The following is a 20,599-nucleotide window of genomic DNA, read 5'->3' on the forward strand; positions in this document are numbered from 1 at the left end:
TGATATTCTCATCGTCCATACCAAACTGCGCTAGGTTTGCATTGCGCTGCGTTGTTTGCATTATGCTCGATGGATTTGTCTCCTCTCTTAAATGGTCTATAGTCTATGATGATGTTGCGTTCCATTCCTCTGAGTACGTTTACCGCTTTTCAGGATATTAAGCATGAAAAGTGAGTAGTTGTCATTTTCAGATGGTCATGTCATTGTCAATTTCAAACAAAAGCATCGCCTTGTCAATATTGTTTTTGTGATTTATTCCATGGGTTAAAGTTGTTGGGAAATAATATTTACCACGATAAATAAGGTTCCAACCACGGCGATAACTATTTGAAGTTACCGGGATTTATATTTTGTAGTAATATCTTTCAAAACATCTCTGAAAAATGGTCGGGCTCGATAGTGATATGAACCGGGACGACGAATGCGATAATATTGGCTTAGGATGTGCGTTAGAGCACTTTTCTGAAGTAGAGGATGTGTTAAACATGATTGATAATGTTAAAAATATATATAACACGCCAGCTTTGGAAGTAGAATATGATAAACTTTACGGAATCTTAAAGCAATACTATGAGCAACCACACTTGCTTGATCCCCACTTGGATAAGATGTTGTCCAAGTTTCTGAGCCTCATTAAAGATAAAGACTCGCCGGTTGAGCTAAAGCATGCAACGTTCAACTATATGTATCAAATTATCAGAGTAAGAGGGTATAAGATTGTTATAAGGCATCTCCCACATGAGGTAAGTAATATTTATGTCATCCACTCAAGCACTTATATTTAAGGAACATTGAAATTCATAAGTAAATTAACATCCTTTAAGTTGCTATTAATATTATTTGGCATCAATTAATGTATCAAGACTGCACAACACTACAGCTACATAGACAGTTATAATTAACAAGTTTAAAATTCCAGGTCTCAGATCTCTTAACAGTACTGACATTCCTGGAGGCTCAAGATCCAAAAGACAAGGAGACATGGAGGAGCAGATTTGTTCTGTTGCTGTGGCTTTCTATTGTAGTGATCATACCATTCCACATGAGCCGGCTTGATGGGTTCGCTCCTGGACAACCAGGTGGATATTTTAACTTAGATATAATTAAACGTGTAGCCTAGCTATGTTGTTAAAATAATTATCACTGTACTATAGTTAAATGTAACAAGAAAAACTTACAAGATGTTGGGTACGTTATAAGAAATAGTTTGACATGGATTGACTATCTATCTGACCTTTTCAATCCAGTTACCTGGGTTCTTTCAGCAGAATTCATCTTGAATATAATACAGCTCTTTGGTATTGTAGAAATAATTTTCACTATCACTTGAGGCATATTGAGAAACAAAATATTTGAGCTAAACTGCAACTTATGTACAATGCTGGTTTCCATAAATGCCAACTCTGTGAGAAAGTTTTTACCTGTTCTTCTAGTAAAGTAATTTTATTTATTATTGTAGATGCTGCTGATGGTTCAAAAAAGTTGACAGTGATGGAAAGAATCTTCAATATTTGTAAGACCTATGCACTGACTAAAGACTCATGTGCTGAGGCCAGTGCTTATTTAGCTTCCAAATTCCTTATCAGGTAAATGTTTCAACTGTCCATTCATATATTTATTAATTCAAATTAAACTACTAAATTGCCTTACTCAAGAGTACCATCTTACTTGCCTAAGTCTAGATAATCTAGAATCTAGATCTAATTAGATTTTTAGTTATCGATTGAGTCTCCCTTACAATTTCGCCAAATTCAATGGAGATGAGTTATGGATCCAAAAACCCATATTTTAAAAGTATCTTTCACCTGCAGGTCTGATGTAAAAGAGCTATACATGGGTGCATTCTTCGACTGGGCTTGTGATCTACATTCCAATCTACAAGAAGAGGAATCCATTCACTATGGAGTACTGGCTGCTGTGGCCGCAGTACTGAAACATGGCAAGAGAGATGATCTCCTGCCTCTCGCTCCCAAGTTGCTAGCGTGGGTTACTAAGCAAAACTATCAGTCCCACAAGGCTATGCTTGTTAGGAAGTATGGGGTGAAGATTGTGCAAAGGATTGGTAAGTTGTCAGTTTTGCTATAAATAAAATTATATATACCTTAAGCATACCTGCCATTATTTATCAACACAGACGTAATCTTGGATTTTTATTTGTAATCTAAACATTATAGTGGCCTTAGACATCACAATTTCTTACAGTTTTACTCTTCTTTTTATTTAGTTTTATTAGTTACTGTATCAGTTACCATTTCACAAAATACTTAGTTTATTTTATCTATTCACAAGCCCACAAATCTAATAGTCCTTATCCCTATAAAATCTAAATTTTCATCATCCTCCAGGGTTAACATTCCTGCGTCCACGCGTGGTGTCATGGCGTTACACGCGCGGCTCCCGCTCGCTGGCCGTGACGCTGGGCGGCGTGGCGGCTGCCGGGGACACCGAACCCATCACCTCGCCTCCCGATGACGATGATCAGGATATTCCTCAAGAGGTATGATATGTAATAAATTATAGTTAATGTTTCTGTCATAATAAGTTAACATTAACTCAATTTATGCAAAGTTGATGGTCGTATTTTTGATCTCATGGATATTTAAATTATAACCAGGCTACCAGTCTGTAATATGTGTGGGCAGTATACACATAGATGATGAATGATCAGATCATGTACAAAAACATTAAACTCTCTTTTTATTTATTGTATCTTTCTCTAAGGTTGTGGCAGTGACAGAAGTCTAAAATTAACTATAATTAATACACATTTATTGATCTTTTTTTTTCTAGGTTGAAGACGTAGTAGAACTGCTACTATGTTCTCTCCGCGACGACGACACGGTGGTGCGATGGTCGGCGGCGAAGGGAGTGGGTCGCATCGGCGCCCGACTGCCGGCACTGGCTGCAGCTGATGTTTGCGACAGTGTGCTCTCGCTGTTCGCCGACAACGAGCGGGAGACCGCCTGGCATGGCGGCTGTATGGCGTTAGCTGAACTTGGTAAGTTCTATAGTGACGTCATAATGTGCGATGGTCGGCGGCGAAGGGAGTGGGTCGCATCGGCGCCCGGCTGCCGGCGCTGGCCGCCGCCGATGTCTGCGACAGTGTGCTCTCGCTGTTCGCCGATAACGAACGAGAGACTGCTTGGCATGGAGGGTGTATGGCGTTGGCTGAACTTGGTAAATATTAGTTCTATAGTGATGTCATAGTTGCTGCTGAAGGGGTGGGTCAATTAGCGCGTGGCTGTTGAACTTAGGGCATTATCATATATTTTTGATAATTTTTTATGAGTGACTTGGCGTGGGGACTTTACTTCATATTGTAAAACAAACTAAATATGTATGTACTTTCCAAGTATATCTTGGACACCAATGACTGTGTTTCGGATGCTACGTTAAACTTTTTTTTCGGCTGTCCTTATGGGTAGTTAGCAGCTAGTAAGTCTGACAACCAGTCTTACCTATAGTCTGTTTTTTAATCTCGTAGACTACTTGCAAAATGTCAAATTCACAAATAATGTTGACTGTTTTTTTGTGCAGTGTTGTATCTACGATAATGATGATTGTCGAATGGTAACTTTTTATCGATAATAGACGAATTTATTTTTCACTCAAAGTTCTATTGCCTATTTTGCGTGTATTGTTGTGGGTTGCCTGGGTAACTGGGTCGAGGAGGTCAGATAGGGTAGTTACTGCTTGTAAAGTACTGGTAGGTACTCAGCTGCATCCGGTTGACTAGAAGTCGACCCTCACATAGTTGGGAAAAGGCTCGGGAAATGATGAGTGACGTCATAGTAGTTGTCGAAGACGTGTCATGCGGCGTTAATACTTTGTGTTATAATATGTATAGCTAGTAATGCTAATGTTCCGCAGCACGTCGCGGGCTACTATCCCCGGCGCAGGTGGGCGCGGGTATCGCTAGCGTGGTGTCCGCTTTACGTCGCGACGAGCCGCGCGCGTCGCTGGGCGCGGGCGGCGGGCGCGCGGCGCGGGACGCGGCGTGCCACGCGGCGTGGGCCTTCGCGCGGGCCTACGACGCGCGGGCACTGGCGCCGCATGCCACTGCACTCGCGCATGCGCTCATCACTACTGCTTGTTTTGATAGAGAGGTACTGTGGTCATTGAATACATGAACGGCACTGTGCGGATCACGCCTCTTGTTAGATAGCTGCAAATTAATCGCTAGGTTAAAGCTACGCCGTGCCGTGCCAATAATGTATACCTACCTCTTTCATTTTTTTATATAGAAATATAAAACACACACACGCACACTCATTTAAAAATAAAATAATGTTAAGATTATTTTTAGTAGTAAATAACAATTACAATTCTTTAACTTTTCACTTTTTTTTTTCAATTATTTTTAATGGATAATTTATTCCTTCAATTCATTTAGCCTATACTGTGCTAAAACGCCTTAAATAATTGAAACAATCTCTCTGCCCAAACATGTAATCTATTCCAAAATTAATTATTCACTTTTCCAAAACTACTCAAATTGACAAAAACAGAAAGATATCCTAATACCTAATTAAACCTAAAAAATTCCAAACTCAAAACAAAAACCACCTATTCCATTACAGATCAACTGCCGTCGCGCAGCTTCAGCAGCTTACCAAGAGAACGTCGGCCGTCACGGCATGTTTCCCCACGGCATAGACATTCTAACCACCGCCGACTTCCAGTCCGTAGGGCCAAGAAACAACGCCTACCTAGTCATAGCTTCCCAAGTAGCTGCGTATCCAGAATATACGCAACCACTTATAGATCATCTGGTGGACCTTAAGGTGGAACACTGGGATTGTGCGATCAGGGAAATCGCTGCTAAAGCGCTTCATAAACTCACCTATAAGGTTTGTATATAATTTATGTGCTATTTAAGGCCATTTTAGCTAGAGAATGTTGCTCTATGCTCTCGTATATACTTCACTTTGCACCGAAAGTATGAAAAAATCATAAACTTGCCCTCTATTCCAAAGAGTTAAAAAAAAGTTTCATGCAAGAAGTTTATCTTCTCTTGAACAGGCCATCTACAAAATGCTGTATGATTATTTTCAAATTTAGAACATCAAAATGATTCCTTGACAATTTGACACAGTTCGTTTTCTGTGCTACTTAGGTTAAGTAGGATTAGTTATGTTTTAATTTTGTTTTTATTTATTTTATTAATATCTTCTTATTGATGTTTGACCCGTACTACTGTGCCCTTGTTTTGTACAAGCCATTCACCATTTTTTGAAAATCTTTGAACTTAAGGATGCGGGAAGTAAGTTGGTTTGTCGATTTCATTTTGTCTGAACCCTTACCTAAATGGCATGCCAGTGTTCATAATCATTTTAAACATATAACTTGGCGACTTATAGCACATTAGCTTAACTAGTATTAGCTGCTGCCCTGAACCTTCATGTCACAAAGTTTAGGGCTTGTCACGCAGAACCGAATTTCAAGGAAAAATTACTATTTTCCTCTATCAATCTTTCATATTTTTCTTTTTTCGTAGATTCCAGATTACGTTGCGACCGTGGTACTGCCGAAACTGGTGAAGAAGACAGAGTCCATTGACCTGAACGTGCGTCATGGCGCCATCCTAGCTATCGGGGAAGCTATTTACGCACTGTCTCAATCTACGCTGCCTAACGGTATAAGAACTATGAGAAAGTAGTCTTTGGTTATTTATTTGGAATGATGCGAATGACTAATAATCCTATTAAAAATTTGGCCCTACTTATGGCCCATTTATCATTCTTAAATTATCTAATTTTAAAGAAGTGTTGGATTAGATGGAAAGTATTTACTATGTTGAAACCATAAAATTTCTTATGCCTTATTTTTGAAAAGATTTACAATCAAAAGTAATTGTGCCCTTAGTAACTCTTCAAAACGGACCAACAACAGTCTACTTTTGTGCCTTACTTTATAAATATCCTATTCTTTCTAGCATTGACATTCAGAAATTGTTAAATGATTTAACTTTATATTCTCTTCTAGGCAATACCGCGGACTCGCTAATATCGGAACAGGTATCTATATCGGTACGCAACCTGGTGGCGTCGCTACGTTCCCGGCAGCAGTTCCGCGGGCTGGGCGGCGAGCTGATGCGGCAGGCGTGCTGCCAGTGCATCGCCTCGCTTTCACTCGCTGCTGCGCCTTATCATGGACATCCTATTATTGGTAATTAAAATTTTCTTCCAATATTTGTTACTATATTTTAGCCGCAGTTCTGAGGGAACTACGTACCGTACCCGGATAAAAACTAGCTTATGTACTGCCTCATACTCGGATCTAGACTATCTTTGGATCAAAAATTGTACATCAATGTATTCAAGAATTTTGTTTGCTATTTATCCAAATATTAATTGACTACACCTTTCACACTATGGCTGCATTTACATAACATAATCCACATTAAATTAATTTCTTCAACTTCTTTGATTTGATTATTATCATTAATTCTAGATGAATGGCTCAGTCTTATCGAAGAGTGTCTATCCCACGAAGTCCAAGCTATTCGAGAGAAGGCCATCTACGCCCTACCTCTGGTATTCGACCAGTACCTACGTGATGATGACCTCAAGTACGGCGAAGTGACGGCTAAGGAGAAACGCAAGCATTTGATGGATAAGTACTGCGAACAGTTGAGCAATACCGGTGTCAATGGACTTGTGTTGAGGATGGGCTATGCAAGAGCTGTTGGTGAGTTATATGAAAAGATTAATTTTTATTATCGTTAAAAAATATTTGAATGGGTGAGAGTAAAAAAAAATTTAAACTATTTTTTAAAAGGCTGGCTTTATGTATGCTATCAGCAAAAATGCGAAATTAAATAAAAAATACAATTCAATAAATTAGAAATATTTTGATCCTAGTGTTTTTGGCTCTGTTTATTTTTTGTATTTCTGATATTAGGTATATCTAATCAAATCAAAATCATTTATTTCGCAAATAAGGTTTGCTTTTGCCAGTTTCTCTACACATAAACCACAAACAATCTAAATATTTAAAACTTAAACATTCAATTCCAGGTTCCCTCCCAAAATTCGTTCTAACAGAACATCTACCAGCCGTCATCCAATCTTTGATCGACTGCACCAAACTGACTGAAGGGACCCAGAAATGGGCCGAAGGGCGTCGCGACGCCGTCGTAGGGCTTACAGAAGTATGTCAAACGCAAGGGATAGTTGGCGGCGTGGAGGATTATGTGGGGGACATTGTAGCGGCCCTGTTGGATAGTTTGTCGGAGTATACTATTGATATGAGAGGAGATATTGGCGCTTGGGTCAGAGAAGCTAGCATGACAGGTTAGTGACTAAGTGGCAAACTTTTTTTGAGAGTTTAGGTTTTGGTTGTGTAATTGATTGCTATAATTGTGGGAGGTATTTCCCAATGGTGTTTACTTGTTATTACCTAAACTATTGTGATTTTTCTTTGGGTGAGTTACACCATTTAACCATAACGATAACCATAAAGCATAATCAACTGTCAAATCGGCGATTTCACTCAGCGACAAGCAATCGATTAGTTATGGTTTGGTATCATTATAACATTGTGCAACACACCAGTGGCGAGGCGTCCTTATAAGCCGATTCCCATCGGCTTCCCTTTCGAATTTCAAGAAAGAAGCATAGGTATAAGCTATAATATAGGTATAGGTATAATTAATATAATCATTTAAACCACACAATCTAAATATGTAGGTATAACAAAACGCCTACCACCGTAAAAAAAATTGTCTATAAATTACTTGAAACATTTTGCTCCTACTAAACAAGCCGCGGCTTCCTCCTCCATACAAAACTACGCTTGCGTGACGTCATCCACGCCGCGCCGGGCGATGTTCGCGGCATATGGGCACGCGGTAAGCCGGCTCACGGAGCGGGTTCCGCCAATCAAAACTCGCGAGTGAACGAGAAAGAACGCGTCAAGAGTAGAGTAGCTATATCTGTCTACGCGCGAGCTCTCAAATATGTAAACAAACAAATCAGACAAATTCACTCTCATTGTTCTTATTTTGTTTTAGATAATACCATTAACAATTTGTTCTTTGTATTACTTAATTGAATTTATTAGTGTATCATTTGGAAATAACATAGTTCGTGTGTGTACAATATTTTATGTTAGTTTAAGTTTTTTAGTTACATTATGTCAACATAGATGGCGTTGTGCATTTTTATGCAAATCCTGAATCGCGGTGTTAAGATTCTCCGCGATTTAATGACCCTAGTTGGGAATTTATATTTTTTGAATTCTCCAAGTAGGTATATAAATGTATTATTTAAGTAGTTGGCAGTATCACTACTCCCTACTAATCCTCGCTAGACATGCGCAAAATGTGTCATTGAAAAGAAATGAATGAAGTAGTTCTTTTCGCTCAACGAAGTAGTCCACTCATTTACTTCAGTACTTCATTTAGTTCACCAAATCTGAACGAGTCAATGAGTCACCTAGCTCTTAGGAAACATAATCGTAGTCTACTCATTTAGTTCAGTAAATCAAAACGAATCAATCTATAGTGTGAGGGATAAGTAACGACGAATGAATCACTTGATTTTTTAGGGTTCCGTAGCCAAAATGGCAAAAACGGAACCCTTATAGTTTCGTCATGTCCGTCTGTCCGTCTGTCCGTCTGTCCGTCTGTCACAGCCGATTTACTCGGAAACTATAAGTACTACAGTGATGAAATTTGATGGGAATATGTGTTGTATGAACCGCTACAAAAATATGACACTAAATAGTAAAAAAAAGAATTGGGGGTGGGGCCCCCCATACATGTAACTGAGGGATGAAATTTTTTTTTTCGATGTACATACCCGTGTGGGGTATCAATGGAAAGGTCTTTTAAAATGATATAAAGTTTTCTAAAAAACATTTTTCTTAAAGTGAACGGTTTTTGAGATATCAGCTCTCAAAGTCGTAAAAAGTATGTCCCCCCCCCTCTATTTTTATAACTACGGGGTATAAAATTCTAAAAAAAATAGAGGTGATGCATGCTAATTAACTCTTTCAACGATTTTTGGTTTGATCAAAGTATCTCTTATAGTTTTTGAGATAGGTTGATTTAACTGTAATTTACGGAACCCTTCGTGCACGAGTCCGACTCGCACTTGGCCGGTTTTTTATCTCGATATCTTGATTTTCCTTCATACTTTATGCAGGCTTAGGACTATCAACCGTGAAAATATTAATAAACACAAAATTATGTAGCTTTAAAGTAATTTAGATATATTTTAGTTTAGGTTGGCGTATTTAAAAATCGAAATATGTAGCCGATCCGATCTATGGAAGGATCCTGAAGTAGTGAACTAAATGAAGTAGAGACACATTCGAAGGAGTAGTGAAGGAATGATACGTTTATTTTCGGAAGTGAAGTAGTCCATTTCCTTCAATCGTTCGCGAACTACCCATGTCTAATCCTCGCGTTTAAGTTAAGTTTTGAGAATAAAAACGTGTTATAAAACTCGGGCCGGGCACGCCTCTCGGGTGAATTACCTACCAATATTACGTCTATATTAAAATAACTAACGTCCTGACGGATAAATACCTACGATAAATATCAATGGCTAACAGGCCGTTGTAAATTAAATACTTAAAATGTATTGTTTCTATGTGCCAAGTTTTCTCAGATTCTAGTAGTTAATATACCTAACTAAATATAATAAAGTTTTATAGATATTAATAATCTGCCGAATTCCTCGAGAAAACATGTTCAAACTATCAGTTTCTCAGTCAGTGCTAAAAGGTGGACTGAGAAATTACCTACATTATCTCTCCCCCCCCATCCCTGAGTACTCCCCCTCCCAGTTTTTTTTTGCTGCGGCTTCCCTATTTCATTAAACCACCCTTAATGTAAGGGGTTAACTGTAGGTCCGAAATGTGTAAATGCAACACCACACGACGTAGATCTGTTTTTATGTTGTTTTACACATAAAATAATTAGTAAGCATTATTATTCAAGCCTTGTTAATTTTCTCTAGGTATTCCAGTTATATATTTTGGGATTCAACTTCTAATAGCCAGTGGCACCTCAGTCTATACAATGTAAAAATTACATTCAATATTTATAAACTATCTTCTCAGGCCTTCTGTCAATCTGTCGACAATGCGCCGTAGAAGCTCCTCACCTAAACTCGCCGCAAGTAGTGCGTGAGATCATGTGTGGAGTGGCGCAGCAGGCGGTAGAGAAGATAGACCGCACTAGAGCACATGCCGGCAGGATATTCACGTCTTTGATTTACAAGTAAGTGTTACAGGAATGTTATTATTTTAGGTTCATTATAATTTATAATCAGTCTGTTCGATATTGGATAAATATTGCGTTTGCCAAATAGTAAAAGTAAATGTATCAGGTCGAATCATGTGCTTGCAGCTTATATCGCAATCTTCACTTCCATCGTATTGAATGGTGTTTTTCTGTCAAAGGATAATGGGCGATTCCGGTCCAAATGCCCACCACGAACGAGACCTATATGGCTAGATAGCCCGTTAAATATAGAACATTTTTTGTTATGAAAGTAAAAAAAAATATAATGCCGGAAAAAAGTTATAGCAAAATCAAATAAAACATTTTATAGATTTTTTCAATTTAGTTTTTCATTTAATTTTCGGTTGTTCGATTTTCGTACTTTTTGTGACTTCTGACAAAATATAATTGTTCATTATTAGAGAGAAGACACCACCAGTCACATCGAACTTTCTTAGATCCAGGTACCGCTCAGTATATTCAAGCACTTCTGGCGCCTCAATTGGTTAGTGATTTGTACATCCATTGGGCAAAAAAAATGGGCTGTTTATATGCAAATGTGTCTTACTCATCTTAGTTTTAGATAAAGTGCGCAAATGGAAGTGGAATAAAATAAAAAATAATAATGATAACATACAAAAACTACCGAAAATTAAGAATACATTTTTGGCTATAACCTTTTTTTGGCATTGTTTTTTTTTTACTTTCTTAGTGAAATTTCTGTTGCTGTTCAGTTGCTCTAAATTAAGTGGACTATTTAATTATATAGGTCTCGTTCGTGGTGGACATTTGGACCAAACTTCATACATTCTTGCCCAATCTCCTTTCATCAAAAAAAATTCTTAGACACCGTTTATAAAAATTCAACGATGTTACTATATCCCTATACACCAATTGCCCCCACTGTGATCTATCTTTCAGTCTGGCCTTTAAGTTCCACCTTTCTGTAAAGCCGGGTATCCACTTAGGTTCGCCGCGGTTTGCGAACACTGTGTGCTCCGCGAACGTGAACATGTACAGTGTACACACTTGACTGCAACATCAGTGAACAAACTGCGCTCCCCTTTGAGTTCGCGCAAAAAACCGCTTCCACAGCGCTCCGCCGTGCTCCGAGCGTGCTCCAGTCGATCACGACGTATCCATTATGTTTGGTTTGCGGAGATACAGGACACATTGAATCATTTCGTACCCTCTTCTCGTAAACTTTACTCTTCCCAAGTTACCTCACATTATGACTATCAAGACTAACTGCAAAACATTTCACTTTCCAGCGACCCACCAATTTCAAACATCCCTCACCACGACGCCCTAAAACGCATATTTCCTTGCGAGGAAGTAGAACTCAAACCCACTAAGGACACCGACGATATTGAACTCACAGCTACCAGCGAGAACTCTAACGTAGTGCTGTGGTTGTTCCCGGGACATACTATGCCGAGATTCGTGCAGTTGTTAACGTACCCGGACTATAGGTACAGCGTTATTAAAGGGCTCATCGTCAGCGGTGGGGAGCTCACTGAGAGTTTGGTATGTATCGGAAGTTGTTTTTTTTTAGGGTGTGTTGCACCATTTAACTAAGTATAACGATAAGCAGTCGTGAAATTGGCATTAGTCAACTCAGCGATTTAACAACTCGTTTTGGTTTGGTTATATTTAAATGGTTGCAATCTACCTTTTTTAATTTACTTATCTATATTATATAGTAGCAGTTAGTATATTATTTACTATCATATTCGATCAAATTCCCCTTGCTTTTCTATCGAAATAACTGCCCCTATTTTTGGTTTACTAATAACTTTGTTAATGTCGTCTTACGACTCCAGTTCAAATTCATAGGCCATAGGTATATATTTTGTAACTTTTTGTATGGCTGACTTAATAATTTTGTCCACAGGTTAAACATACAACACAGTCTCTCTACTCATACCTAAATACTCTACACACTGACAAAGTGATGCTTACTTCTATATGCGACACCATCATCAAAGTGTTCGCTGACAATTTGCACGTCAAGAGAATTACTGGACCTATATTTAACTTCTTAGATAGACTGCTGAGTTCGGGTAAGAATAATTATTACTCTATCTTCTTCTTCTCTTATATAAAAATGAATTGCTGTTCGTTAGTCTCACTAAAACTCGAGAATGGCTGGACCGATTTGGTTAATTTTTGTTTTAAAATGATCGTAAAGGTCCAGGGAAGGTTTAAACGATGCGAAGTGTGTTGGGTCAGCTAGTATAAAATATATTAGTCTTGGCTGTAGTAAAAACTAGCTGTTTCCTGCGGTTTGATCCGCATCAAATGGAAACTACTTTCTGTAATAATATAGACTTTGTCAGTTTGGGAGCTATAGCTTCCCAACAGAAAATACATTTTCAAATTGTGAGTTTCGAGTTTTGAATAAACTAGCTCCGCATAAAATTACCATGTTTCCTTACTCGGCTAATGGAAATCATTATATTTCTAGGGTCCATTTCGCCAATACTGGATGACCCGGAGTCTACCTTTGCTATGGACATACTGAAGCATCTACAATTGGAACTGAGAGGAGGGAAGAATATTTACAAACTCCTGGATTCCATCAACGTTTTGTGTCAATTAATCCAGGTAATTAATCGTTAATCAGAAATTAATTCCGGCACCAGAATAAAAATATCCCTTATGGTATTCTGATGTATAAGCTATAATATAATACAACCGAGTGTTTATAGGGTTTTATACCTGAGGAAGTCGCATCCCGCATCCTGATAAACAACAATCGAAAAGTTATTCTACATAAGCTATTTTACTGTAAAGTTTCATCAAAATCCATTCTGTAATTTTACATGTACAAACTTTCAATGATTATTCATAGTTCTCTCTAGATAACTGGGTCACGGTCAGAGACCAATTTTTTATGAACCCTTCAATTTTAATGAAACATGACTGGACAATAATTAAAGCACGCTTATTGCTTAATCAAGCGCGTGTTCGATAACGTGCCAGCCCCGGATATCTTTCGCCAAATTGTCGATTGACCCATAAAGTTCGCAATTTATTGCGGTATGGACCATTTGCTTTGATAATGCGACGGCAATATGTCTACGGGGACTTATTACAAAAAAATATATTATTACCTAAATCATTTCTTGTTCTTGATATTGGATGTGATTCTAATTCACAAATCTGCCTACCTAGCGAATGCTGGCATCAATCAAAATCTGTTCTAAAATATAATTAGTATTATATCAACCACCGGTCGCGAAAGTCGTACCAGCTTTCTCGCTTCGACTGTCTTAAAATTTAAGCTGTAAAATTGTACATCGAAATAAGCTGTTTTAGATAGAACTTGACAAAACTTTCAATCCCTGAGACCAAGGTAAAATACTTTAAAAAAAAAGGTTTTTCCTCTATAAGAATGTCTTACATATTGCTAGTTAGTAGTCCCTTGTCACGACTATTATTTTCAGTACGCGAAAATAAACAAACGAAGTTCGAGAATTACAATAAAGATCAAACCTCACACATACGAACATTTAGTTATGTATCCGGTTTTTTATATATAAATCAGGGCCTGAATAATACAAAAACGAATATACCACCAATTTTCCCAGGTGGGAGGAGTAGTTTGCAGCCGATCTCTAGGACAACTAGTGATCTACCTGTGTTACGCCGACCGCTACGTGCGTCGCTGCGCCGCCGCGAGACTGTATGAAGCGCTCACGTTGTACGGCGACGTGTGCTCAGTGCCGCAGGATAATATCGATCAGGTAAGATCGTGGAAAAATATCATTTATTTGGTTATTGGTTACTCTCTACAAGTTTCAATTTCATATACAAGTTTAAGTACATGCCTAGAATAGAATTTAGTAGTTCAGGATTGTGAACTTTGTGAGAGACCGGTGCCTGAAGTAGGTTTGTGCCAGAGTACCAGAAAAATAATTAAGAACAGTTCATTAATAATATAAGTTATCAATGATCGTTTGATACGTAATGAAAAACTTTTTAGTTAATGTTACGACTAACATTACCTGCTACCAGCTACCATTAGAATTTACAAAGAATTCTTTTTTTTTTGAAGCAACATTGAATTCTATTCTGTGATTTACTACCTAACAAGCAAATTAATATTTTGAGTGAGTTTATAAAAATATTTTTTTAGAGCTAAGAATATATATTTTTTAAAATCTTTCGTTATCATCATACAATATTATTGTTCGTGTACATAGGTATCAATTTCTTGAACGTTAACTCTAGACCTTGAAAACTGCAGTAAACTGGAGCAAGTTGTTCTTTTGGCGCGGTGCCATTCCGTAATAGTTTTTCGCAGAACTCCAGTATCCACTCTACATTTGCAAAATCTTTCATATGAATGAAGCTGGAAATGACTTAATTATTTTTTAATAAGGTTCGTCATGTATTCAAAGGAGATTGAAAATCAGCACGGACAATTTTATAAAAAAGAAAGTGAGTCTTCCAAGTATAGGTCGTAATTCATAAAATAAGTGCAGGGTGCATGAGGATCTTTTATCGGGTACGGGAAGAACCTTTTTCATGGTCACTAGGTTATTATCTTCTGCATTTCTTTAAGGCTAAAGAAACCATTAGTTAGCATGTGATAGGTACAATAAAACGTGGCCAAAGTACTGAGATAACAAGACAATAATATTTTGATACTTTCGAAATACCTATCGTTTACAGTCAAAAGGTTAACATAAAAAAATGGCACATTGTTTTTGTAGATATATTTTTTTCGTTCACGTAATCACGATATGAATTGCGTATAATATTTACATAAGTTACGTAACGGGTGAATGTCTGCCGATAAAGATGGCTTCTTTATGATTCAGCATTTTGTTAATGAGGTTTTATACCAAACAACTCTTGAACTGCAAGAAACAGGGTCATATGAAAGGAGTGTTTACTGTCAAGTTCACTGTTCACTGCCAACATTGGTTTTGTGGATTCTTGAATTGTTTTTTTTAACACTATGTTCCTTTTTAATACCGAAAGAAACTACTTATTTACGAAAAGTAAAGATCCTAATAGGTACCATGGTCACCTACAGCCACCTTCGGTCGCTTACCTACGGACGATTAATCTTACAAATTAAATTAATTAAAATTACTTCTTTCCTTTCTTTTCCACCAGGTAATGTCGATTCTGGCTGAAACAGACTGGGAGCAAGAAGTTTCAGAGCTAAGGCCCATAAGGAATGATCTATGCGATCTTATGGACATCAAGAGGCCTGTCTTAAAACAAAAGGCAGGCGCGTAAATTGAGTAAATGGAATAGGCTCCAATACTAACGCTTGATAATGATTAGCTTTAGTCTATTGAATTGTTAAAGACCGAATTATTTACTATTCGGTGAGAATAATTCGTTGTGATTATAGGTTGTATCTCTATAACAGTATTCTTTTAATTTCTTGCTTGTTTTGTAAAATGTTCGGAATTACTTCGAAAGTTGATTTGCTGAACTAAATTTAATTATTATTTAAACGCCTAATAATTTTACTCATTTATTGAACTAGTGTTTCCACCAGTATTTAATTCGGTCTCTAATTATAATAGATTTGTTAGCAGCTGTTTCAGTTGCTGCATATTATTCACTTTTTTACTGCTGAAGATAATTATATTTACTTGCTAATGTGATAATATATCGTGCTATGAACTTCTGTGTTAAGGTACGGTTTTACTGCGCGAGCTGTGTTGTTGGGAATTATGATGTGTGAACGAATGTTCGTTTGAAATGTGCGTTTGTTTGAGATGTTTAAACTTGTAAAAGCTGATAATGCTCATGATGAAATGTGATGTCCGCCATCATGACATATTTATTGTGGTCGATAAGAATGTAATTCACGAATAAGACTGTTGGAAATTTTGTAAAGATGTTCCAAGGATTGTTGACTCTGCTGGTGAAAACGTACCTTTACAGAAATATGAGATTCATATTTTTATACAGCTTATCAGAAACGACATTTGACACTTTAATGATGTTTTAACACGTTGCCAGATAATGATTTGAACACGTTTTGCTAATTGTGATAACTGCGAGATTCTCACACAAATGTATTAGTTGATCTTGATATGAAATGATGCATTTATGTTACTCAATGTAATACTAATATACTTATCTATTTATTTATATTTAGTTTTATTTACAATTATTTTTAGCCTACCATAATACGATTATAAATTTTAAAAGCAACACTTTTTAAAGCAATATCAATTGATTAAAAAAAGAAAATTTTAGAAATCATTTGACGATATGTTGCTCGTCTGCCTTCTATCACTTCACCCAAGTATTTGAAGTTGTGACGGGTCTTGTGGTGCCTCGGCAATGAGGTTCGACCAAAAAGTTCCGTAGTTCTTCAAAACTGTCCCCCTGAAAACAGACATAATTATGTTTATTGTAAATACACTTGCAAGTCATATAAGGAAAATGTGGAATCAGTTTGCAGTATGTAAATTATGTTTATTCTATATCGGTCAGATTACATGTGGCAGCACGACTGACTTAGGGTGAGATAATACTTAAAAATAGAACAACCATAAATCTAGCTGTTTACTATATTAGACAGAATTCTTCCATATACTGGTACTGTTACAACTCCAAAAAAGTAAGTATATATTGAGACACGGAATCACAGAAATAGTTCCATCGTCTTGATCATCTTCATATCCGTGCATAACATGTGTAAATAATGTACTTGTCTCTCTATTGTCTTCCTTAGAATAGCCGACTATGGCTTCACTTGCTAATATGAGTGCATTGGGCAAAATAGTTATACAATATAAATAATCAGAATACCTAGTCATTTGCATAAAGCAATCCAAATAAGATGTTGGCTGTGCACAACAGAACAAAATTTTCATATTCGCACGATTAAATGTTGACCTATTACACTAAAATCAAACATGATGAATCTGGTTTTACAATCATCTCCGGGTTATCACGCTCGCTGAAAGCTTGTGAAACACCCAAGGTACGTTTCAATAGCAGCAAAAATATTGCTGATTAATGACCAATAAATGATTGCAAAACGGAGTATCAAAACATGGTCGTTATAAAAAAACGCGCAAGTCACTGGATGTCCGACATCGCAATCACTTCATAATATTATTTCAAGGCTAATTATGTCTGCGCTTTAACTGATACGTATGATCATTCTCGATTGATACACATCCGACGTAGCCGGGTTTATCTTAAGGTCAGTTCACGTTAAATGATCATGACGGCTCATTGATGTTACGCAAGTGGGACATATGTATGTGCAGTGAAAGGAGTGCTGGTAGGGCACGGGTCGACAACCTCATTATCACGCTTTGGCCCAAAACCCAAGTATGGGAGCCGATTTACTACATCGATTAACTCGTTTGAATTAGATTGACAGTTATAATTACGCTAAGCAGTGAGCATTGCGAAATATTTAACTTAAATTACAGACATTAACTGAAAATTTACATAAATTACATTGAAATTACTTTTAACTTCATCAAATGTCAACGCAAGGAAGAGCATACTTAGCAAGACCTACTTATTGCACTGCGTACATGCATTTAACGACGCCATATTTTATCCAAAAACTGCATCCCTAAATATTGCACATTGCCATACTTAGAACAAACTAAGAAAAAATACCTTAATAAACTATCATCATCGAAAATTTAATTATTGTAAGTAAAGGTAGAATTCCGAGGATAGCGGCTACGACAGCCGCGCGCGGCTTACGACAGTCGTCGGCCGCGCGCGACAATAGTCAACATATGAAAATGTATGGCACCGCTGCCGAGGCTCGCGACAGTCGCGCGCGGCCGACGAATTTCGTGAGCCGCGCGCGGCCGTATGCATCTCAACATGGTCTAGCGCTTAATAACATCTATAGAATTTTAGTAAAACCAGAATTGAATTGTTTTTTATTTAGTCGGCAAAACTTCCTTTTGTTTTCATTACAATACAAATGCTTTTGAATCAGTATTTGGTAGTATCCTTCATCATTTCTACTTTTTAAAGATAGGGTAGATTGGTAATCTATTTTCATAATACAGCCACAGCAACACGTCATCCTCTTCTTCTTCAAGGATATCAATTAGCACTTCGACTAGAGGAAACGGACGAACAAAATCTACTAATTTCAACACAATGCCGCGCGCGGCTCACGAAATTCGTCGGCCGCGCGCGACTGTCGCGAGCCTCGGCAGCGGTGCCATACATTTTCATATGTTGACTATTGTCGCGCGCGGCCGACGACTGTCGTAAGCCGCGCGCGGCTGCGTCAGCCGCGACCCACGGAATTCTGCCTTAAGCGAATCCGAAACACGTAGTAGGTACACCATCCATTACGCCTCTGAATCTTATAAAATATCTTCGAATAAAGCTATATCCTAGAATTAATATCTATAAACTTACGTAAAATAGACCCTTCCATGGCCATCAGGGGGTGCTCTCCACAGTAGAGTTGCTCTAGACTTGAACTCGGGATCTCCATGCGTGATGGAAGAACATTCTGGATGTATGGTCGTGTTGGGCGCCGGTTCCCACGCACCGATCCAGTTGTCGTGCTCCACTGACCGCGCTTGAATGAAGAACCCTTTGAACGGCTCTGAGCCTTCTATTGTCACTGAAATGTTGAATAGTATCGTGAAGTATTTGAATAGTTTGTTGCAAGGGTTGGGAATTAATTGGGCCTTTTTAGATGGGTCCAACTGTCACTTACTGAAATTTTTCAGAAGAAATATTTAATTATAAAGAAAAAAAAAATTAAGGAAGGGAAGAGTCGCAGTCATGATTACATTTACCAGATAGTGTATACGGTTTTCGTCGGTTGTAGACACATTGTCCGGCTTTGTATGCCCCGGCCTTAATACGCAGTTGTGACTCACGCACTAAGATAGAAGCCATTAGCAAATCGATAATTCTACCGTTCCATTCGCATTTCACTCAACAGGAAAAATTTTCAGCTTTCGGACTTATTTACTTTTACTTGACCACAAATTGAGTATCTGCTCGTGAGTTATTATTTAGTAATCTGTACATACTTAAGTTCTTGCGGCTGCACATTTGCTAACCGGGACAAAAAAAAAACAAAAAAACTTGTCGAGTTTTGTCTTCCATCCCCATCCTTTCTATTCCGCAGCTGTCAAAATGTTGATTTATTGTTTTTTTCAAGGTCTTATCCGGTTACCCCATATCTTTGGGAGCGAACCGGTCTTACCACCATAAGTTGCCTGACCTACAATGCCATACTCATACTGCTTGCGTAATCGAACTTGTGTGTATTACGCACTCGCTGCACACCGGTAGATTTTATCAATGAATGCTACTTTATACTGCTTTTATCGCTTGATCTTGATGTGTCTGTTAATTTGCAACTAAAATTAATATCTTGCAAAAATAGTTTGACCATCATCATGATTAATGATAGGTAGCTGGAGTTGTTGACTGTGGTTGTGCAACGCCAAGAAAGATTTATATAAAAAATAAATAAAATCATGAATGAAAGTTTGGTTTCTTTTGCAATGCTAAATTCGTCATTGGCTTCTTTGTTATTAAATTCGAAATCTTGTTGGAAAAAGTGTGGCTATATAAATTTCCCAACCGTTATCCTGTCTAAAAGCTGTTGGTTGAACATAGATGATGTGTGTATTATGAAAGGACCAATGACACATTGTGACGGATAAACACCAAATGCTTTGGGTACGAAAATTAGAATACCTTCTGGCCCTAGTTCATGTAATCAAGTAGAAGGCCGATTCTTAGTCCCCAAAATTCTCATATCGTTTCGTTACAGTTATAACAATCGAGAAATGGGTAAATCAACAAACATTAAAATTATAACAAAAAGGTACTTATACCTACATTAATGACACCAAGTTATGAGTAATATCTGTTCGAGACATCTTTAGATAAGTAAACTTAAATACCTAAAGAATAAAAACAATAATAAGAAATTATTTATGTCCTTACCTGTGACCGGAGTATTTGGACCGTAACCCAAAGCTGATGCCGTGACCCTGTACGGTAGACTGGACAAGGGTTGCGTCCTGTGTTGTCCATGATTAGGCTGATTAGCACGGTTCTTCACACACGTGTCTATGGGTGCCCCGTCCGGGAAACTTTGCACGAGCCAACACAACGTTAACCCTACGAGAAACTTTAACATTTCGGCAACGGTAAGTTTGATTTGAAAGGTAACAGATCTCGCGCTCGACTGTGCGGGAGTAAGTTGCCGCACTCAGTTTTGTAAGCCCCCTTCGAAAGGATCTAGATCTTTGTACAAGTTGATAGATCAATTAATGTTTGGCTTTGCTCGTAGGATGTAAGGTGTGCCGAATTACACATATCGTGGCAGATATTGCGCACATGTTACTATCTAAATGCACA

The 20,599-nt window shown here is 37.8% G+C and overlaps 2 protein-coding genes across 2 annotated transcripts; one reads left to right on the forward strand and one right to left on the reverse strand.

The window, feature by feature from the left end:
- Window positions 1–207: 207 nt before the first annotated feature.
- Window positions 208–16,360, forward strand: LOC110373461 (tubulin-specific chaperone D). The gene is made up of 18 exons (XM_064037100.1): window positions 208–743; window positions 920–1,079; window positions 1,460–1,586; window positions 1,812–2,062; window positions 2,346–2,497; window positions 2,791–2,998; window positions 3,871–4,106; window positions 4,581–4,850; window positions 5,498–5,636; window positions 5,986–6,168; window positions 6,454–6,690; window positions 7,020–7,295; window positions 10,072–10,231; window positions 11,506–11,761; window positions 12,129–12,297; window positions 12,702–12,841; window positions 13,828–13,983; window positions 15,365–16,360. The coding sequence occupies exons 1-18, from the start codon at window positions 384–386 to the stop codon at window positions 15,488–15,490; spliced, it is 3,606 nt and encodes a 1,201-aa protein (XP_063893170.1). The 5' UTR covers window positions 208–383; the 3' UTR covers window positions 15,491–16,360.
- Window positions 16,332–20,502, reverse strand: LOC110373486 (putative defense protein 3). The gene is made up of 3 exons (XM_021330776.3): window positions 20,183–20,502; window positions 18,626–18,836; window positions 16,332–16,600 (listed from the first exon to the last, which is right to left on the reverse strand). The coding sequence occupies exons 1-3, from the start codon at window positions 20,376–20,378 to the stop codon at window positions 16,510–16,512; spliced, it is 498 nt and encodes a 165-aa protein (XP_021186451.3). The 5' UTR covers window positions 20,379–20,502; the 3' UTR covers window positions 16,332–16,509.
- Between the last annotated feature and the right edge of the window lie 97 nt (window positions 20,503–20,599).

Source organism: Helicoverpa armigera, chromosome 12 (assembly GCF_030705265.1).
Source record: "Helicoverpa armigera isolate CAAS_96S chromosome 12, ASM3070526v1, whole genome shotgun sequence".
NCBI classification, from domain to species: Eukaryota; Metazoa; Arthropoda; class Insecta; order Lepidoptera; family Noctuidae; genus Helicoverpa; species Helicoverpa armigera.

Bases quoted from the DNA above. Each gene is read 5' to 3' on its own strand.
- LOC110373486 (XM_021330776.3), bottom strand. From the start codon at position 20,378: ATGTTAAAGTTTCTCGTAGGGTTAACGTTGTGTTGGCTCGTGCAAAGT. The intron at 18,837-20,182 runs GTAAGGACATAA...TCAACATTTCAG, and splicing joins TCCAAATACTCCGGTCACAG to TGACAATAGAAGGCTCAGAG. The intron at 16,601-18,625 runs GTAAGTTTATAG...GTCTGTTTTCAG, and splicing joins CATGGAAGGGTCTATTTTAC to GGGGACAGTTTTGAAGAACT.
- LOC110373461 (XM_064037100.1), top strand. From the start codon at position 384: ATGGTCGGGCTCGATAGTGATATGAACCGGGACGACGAATGCGATAAT. The intron at 4,107-4,580 runs GTACTGTGGTCA...ATTCCATTACAG, and splicing joins CTGCTTGTTTTGATAGAGAG to ATCAACTGCCGTCGCGCAGC. The intron at 6,169-6,453 runs GTAATTAAAATT...CATTAATTCTAG, and splicing joins TCATGGACATCCTATTATTG to ATGAATGGCTCAGTCTTATC.